Source organism: Stegostoma tigrinum, chromosome 45 (genome assembly GCF_030684315.1).
Source record: "Stegostoma tigrinum isolate sSteTig4 chromosome 45, sSteTig4.hap1, whole genome shotgun sequence".
NCBI lineage: Eukaryota > Metazoa > Chordata > Chondrichthyes > Orectolobiformes > Stegostomatidae > Stegostoma > Stegostoma tigrinum.
The window spans coordinates 11,439,392-11,444,985 of NC_081398.1; the positions used below are offsets into that span (position 1 = coordinate 11,439,392).

The following is a 5,594-nucleotide window of genomic DNA, read 5'->3' on the forward strand; positions in this document are numbered from 1 at the left end:
TTCAGAGGATGCTGTTGTTTGAATTGTTGGGCATGACCTATTCTGTTCATGTGCAGAATTTGACTAATTCTTGGTTTTCAGGAGAAGGGATAGGATTAACTGGTCAGGACATGCAGTGCTTATGTAAAAATTCCCCTTACACTAGTTGTTGATTTTATTACTTGCCCTAGTGGTTGTAATTAGGTTTCATTAACTCGGGAAATGTTTTTCTGTTCTAATGAATTCTCCATCCTATAAATGAGGGAAGCTTTCCTAACCTCTTAAAGAGACAACAGCCTTATACTTAACAAGAGTCATCAAAATAACTATTATTTATCAAAGGGAAATCATGTCTCTGAGCTTTTGGATCAAGCTGAAGATTCTGTGGGTGATTACTGATGTTCAGAAGATCTACTACCCAGTCTTAGCCACGTTTGGTGTCCCAGGTAAGTTACACCCTGTCAACGATGTTTCAAAAAGAGGAATATAATCATTTGTTTCATTGTAAATTTTCTGACAGATTTTTTAAGTGATCTCCCTCACATTTCAGAAATAAGTAGACATCAAGAAGAATTCTGTTCTTCTCCAAGAATTCATTGACGGTGTAAGACATGCGAGGCAAAAAAATTCTTTCTCTCCTGCTGAAGGATCTAAGTCCTCACATCGATTCTCCTGCTCCTCTGATGCTGCCTTACCTGTTGTGTTCCTCCATTCCACACTGCAGTGACTCTGTTTATCTATCTAGCTGCGCTTTCTTTCTTTCCTTCATTCCTGCTTTCTTCCTTTCTTTCTTTCCTTTCTTTCCGTTCTTGTGCTCTAAAGCTGGGTTAAGATTGGGATTGTTAAAAAACTAACGGCAATTAATAAAATGTATACATGACACAACAGAACAGAACCAGACATCGGAGATTCTGAATAGTTCATTTGTCTCCAGCATTGCTGTGCTTGTTGGTAAATGTGGCTCCAAACTGCAGTTATTCCTTTTGTCTTTCCTGAAAAACCTTTTTGCTTGTTTTAACATTGTTTCACTGATCCATATGTTTTTGGTAAACAATTTATCTTTCATTCCGATACTTATTACAAATTCTCACAGAACATCAAGTACTGAAACAATAATTTGAACTTTATTGTACCCCCACGGAGAAAATCTAAGCCAAGTAACCGAGTTTAGGTATTATCTGAATAATGGTGAATGCTGCCCAGGATTTCAACTGACAGTGGTCTGTCTCTGGAAGTGCCCCGGGTTCAAACTTTAAGCAGTGTTGTTCTTTGAAATGCTGCTGTTGTTTCGTTCTGCTGTTGTATTCTTACACAATTTTGTCTATTATTAATGTTTCGGATACAGCATTATTTTTGATTTGAAAGATTCTTTCATTCCTATCATTAATGACAATTTGGAGACCTCAAGCCTGCAGCATGCCTTCTCACATAATGTCACGCCATTGTTCCTTGCTATATTTGGCGTTGGGTGTCTGTCTACGAAACAGCTTTCCCTGCAGTTGGCCCCTTTAGCTCGGCAGATTATTGTTGCAGACAAATCTTAGTTACTTATTTATTGTGAAGCAACAGTTTATCAAACAAGCGCTATGTCCTTTCTCTCAGGAAGAAGATTGTTTTCATTGTTACAGAAATTCCTTTTGACAAAGAATGCTTCATTGGAATGTTGTTGTAACTGCTTTTATTACCATTTCTACTTGTCCCATTCATTTTCAGAAACATTGTATTCAACAGTCATTGCTGTTTCTCTCCTTGTGTGACAGGTTATTATTTGTTCAAACAATGAACAGTTACAAATGTTGTGAAGTTTATACTATCAAATACGGTGTTGTATTTTTTTTTTGTTTGTCTCGTTATCATTGACTTGGACTGCAGTCTTTCCATTCTCTGACAAATAGCACATTTAGATTCATTTCTGGATTGAACGTTAAACAGCACATTTCTATAAGGTTTCATATTGATGCAAATACTTTAAATACTCATTCAGAATTAATTTCACCATTTCCTGGAAATAAAGCAAGCAGAAAAGAAAAGCATTCCTGTGTTATATCTGAGCTATAATTGATCATTTCCACTGTCTTCTTTCAAGTTAACATGATTGCAATAATGATCCTGGTTCGGGGAAAGTGTGGCCTTTCCAAATGTGTCACTTATTACCTGGTGGCCATGGCAGCAGCGGATCTCTTGGTTATTATCTTCGATCTGATACTACGACAAATTCCTATCACATATCGGGACGAGTTTCTTTTCCTGCTTTATATTCACTTGTGCAACATCCATGCTGTTATACTTTATGCTGCCACAGACTGTTCTGTCTGGTTCACCGTCATGTTCACCTTTGATCGCTTTGTGGCCATATGCTGCCAAAAGCTGAGAAATAAACATTGCACCAAGAAAACAGCGTGTGCGATTTTAGGAACAGTGACTGTGATGAGTTGCTTGAAGAACATTTTCTGGTATTTCATGTATTACAACAAATACTGGCTTTCTAATAGCCCATGGTTTTGTCGAGTACCTCCAAATGTAAGTTCTTCAATTGTCTGGACTATTGTTGAATTAATGCACTATATAATAACACCATTTGTTCCATTTATTTTGATTCTACTGTTAAACGCATTGACAGTCAGAAACATTATATCAGCCAACAGAGCTCGGAGGAGAGTCCTGGGTCATACGCCTGGGGCCAGTGCCAGTGACGCAGAGATGTTGAGTCGGAGGAAATCCATGATTATGTTATTCATCATATCTGGCAATTTCATCGTGCTGTGGGTGGTATTCATTGCTGATTCCATATTGAAACGATTTGATTACTTGGGATATCCAGTTCCTCTGCCAACATTCGTAAGGGAGATTGGCTTCATGCTCCAGCTGCTGAGTTGCTGCACCAACACCTTTATTTATGCAGTTACCCAGAGGAAATTCAGAGAAGAATTGAAGAATGGAATAATGTTTCCCATCACGAAGGTAGTCCAGATAATTTGATGAGACTTTATGCCAATATTCATGGTTTATCCACCATGTCAATTTACTGTCTTTTAGATTATCCATTCACTGGATTATTAAAATGATTTGAAGCCTGGGCACCCACCAGGATCAGCACTGGTGTCTGAAATGTTCCTGATTTCTACAAATTATTTGAACATTTATTGAAGAGGTATCATCAGTTAGTTTTCAGATGATGCAAGCATTGGTGTGGTGGCAAGTAGTGAGGAGACTAGTTTTAGATTGCAGGAGTATGTAGCCAGCTCGTTGGAAGGGCAGACGGTGTCAAATTGAGTTCGGATGTTCTAATTGTAATGTGATGTACTTGCACAGGGCAAGCAAGGATATGTAATGCATGATGAGCTGTTCCATGGGAACAATATATATTCAAGGTGAATGATTCCTAAACTTTTCAGTCTCATTGCCCACTTTAATGAGGCAAGTAAGACCATGGCACACACACGTCCTTTGAAATCGTTTATGCAGTACCCTAGCTCCACAGTCGCTCAGACAGACATTGATATGCATGATCATTAATTCCTCTGGTGTCAAGTCACGTGGATAAAGTGTGGGCTGCTTACCTTTCTGAGTCCAGGCTGAGAGTTGAGGATCAGAGCAGGTGATATTGAAACTGCATTAAACACTGCTTCTAGCTTAGCTCATGTATGATGTTCAGTTCTGGTTTGCAGATTTTAGAAGGGATACGATAGTACAAGAGAAGTTGAAAGGGGAGTTACCTGGATATTACATGGGTAGGAGAGTTTTACTTCTCCAGAGAGATTGATCAGACTGTGCTTGTTTTCATTAGAGCTGGGGAGATTGATCAGGGACATCATTGAGATGTGTCAAATTATGAAGACCACAGATAGAGTAGACAGAAAACCAAACTATTCCTCTTGATGGAGGGGTTAACGACCACTGGCATCGATGTAAGTTAATGAACAGCAAGTTTACAAGAGATGTGAGTAAAACCATTTCATTCAGTAGTTGGTGGTATCTGAAACTCGCTGCCTGTAATTTTTCTGCACGCTGAAATCTATATAAAATTGAAGAGGTTTTTAGCTATGCCTTTGCAATAACAAGGGATTCAAGGCTAATTTGCACATTCTCAGAAGTTGGATTAGAATGGTGAAGTGTTTATTTTGACAGACCGAGTCTTAAATGCAGGTAAAAGAAGCATGGGTGTGTGGAGTCAGGCTCTTATAGACACAGGGCTGTATTTTTTTTGCTCTCAGTTGTTGAACTAAAATGTATTTTGCTTTAAGCCTCGTAGTTTGACCAATTTAACCACATTTGGAAGGCACCAGCTTACCCATGCCGTTATGTAAGACCAATTAGGGTCGCGGCTATCTCCTTTAAATGCATTGATGCGATTTGCTCTGGTCCAGAACAAGGACCGCTGAATTGCCACAGAACAGAATGAGGCCACTCAGACATTGAGTCTGTGCTGGCTCTGAGAAGTAAGAATTCACTTCGTGCCTCTCCTCGTGTAAGGCCATGATGTGATTCTCCCAAATGGCTCACTTGAATTTTGCTCCACTCTTATCTGAAGCAATGCATCCCAATACAAACAATGACCTGCAGCATCACTCTTTTCTCTTCTCCCGTGTGTCTCCATTGCTTCCTTCACCAATGATTCTGATTCGTGTTTTATTTGTTTGTGATCCTGCCAGCATTGTTTGCCTATTTTTATCAATCTCTATGCTGCTGGCCCCCTTTTGATTTCAGAAGCTGAAGTAAACCCTCAATTAACCTTCTACATTCTACTTGAAAAGAAGTGTCCACCTCTCGATTCTGTCTACCTGATTGAGGCTCCATGTGGTTCAGTTTTATTCATGAACCTGTCCCTCCCCCTCTCCAATATCTATTTGATACAGTGTGGCATCATAAACCAGACAGTACACTTTGTGCCACATTGAACGTAACCTCCTTGTTCCTCACATTCCCGGTGTAATCAAACCTTGAGCTCACAATAATATTGTGAATGACTTACTACCACTCATCCTCTAACCTTTGTTTAATACAGGCCCAGTTGTACCAGTCTCTCATCATACTACAGTCCTGCCGTTCCCGGTATCAGACGAGTGTACATTTGCTGCACTCCCTCTTCCATCTTCAACGACAAATATGCAAATCCCTCAGGCACATCTTCTCCTGTAACACCTTTAAAATTGTATGTTTTTTTTATTAGATTGCCTCTTTGCAATCGCTTGACCAAAATAAGTTTAATAACATATTAGGTTCGTTTTTCAGAGGCCTTCACAGACTTGAGGCAAGAGCCAGACTCTGACTTGGTTACAAAACCACAATCCTTTATTATTAAGCAAGTACAAGCTGCGAGGATCACTGTACACAACCCGGCACAGAGTGCTGAGCATCGTGAGCGATTCTCCCTGAACAGGGGACAATCCGTGCTTTTATACCCTTGGAATCGGCAGGTATTTAAAACAAGTATCACATCTGAGAACAGGATACATCTTCGATCATCACAACGTATATGATAACAACAGGATGCGATTGCAAGTGGTGTGACAACTGCCTGGTTTGATCAAAGGTCACTGACCTGTCCATCTCAGCAGAAACAGGGGGAGGTAGCAGTGTAGGTAGAGCCATAAATATGACAGAGCTTAATGCTT

At 39.7% G+C, this 5,594-nt stretch overlaps 1 protein-coding gene across 1 annotated transcript; it reads left to right on the plus strand.

The window, feature by feature from the left end:
• Window positions 1-278: 278 nt before the first annotated feature.
• On the plus strand, window positions 279-2,958 carry LOC132207345 (probable G-protein coupled receptor 139). The gene is made up of 2 exons (XM_059642685.1): window positions 279-425; window positions 2,066-2,958. Exons 1-2 carry the CDS (start codon window positions 329-331, stop codon window positions 2,956-2,958), a joined length of 990 nt encoding a protein of 329 aa, XP_059498668.1. The 5' UTR covers window positions 279-328.
• The last annotated feature ends 2,636 nt before the right edge of the window (window positions 2,959-5,594 follow it).

Bases quoted from the DNA above. Each gene is read 5' to 3' on its own strand.
- LOC132207345 (XM_059642685.1), top strand. From the start codon at position 329: ATGTCTCTGAGCTTTTGGATCAAGCTGAAGATTCTGTGGGTGATTACT. The intron at 426-2,065 runs GTAAGTTACACC...TCTTCTTTCAAG, and splicing joins AGCCACGTTTGGTGTCCCAG to TTAACATGATTGCAATAATG.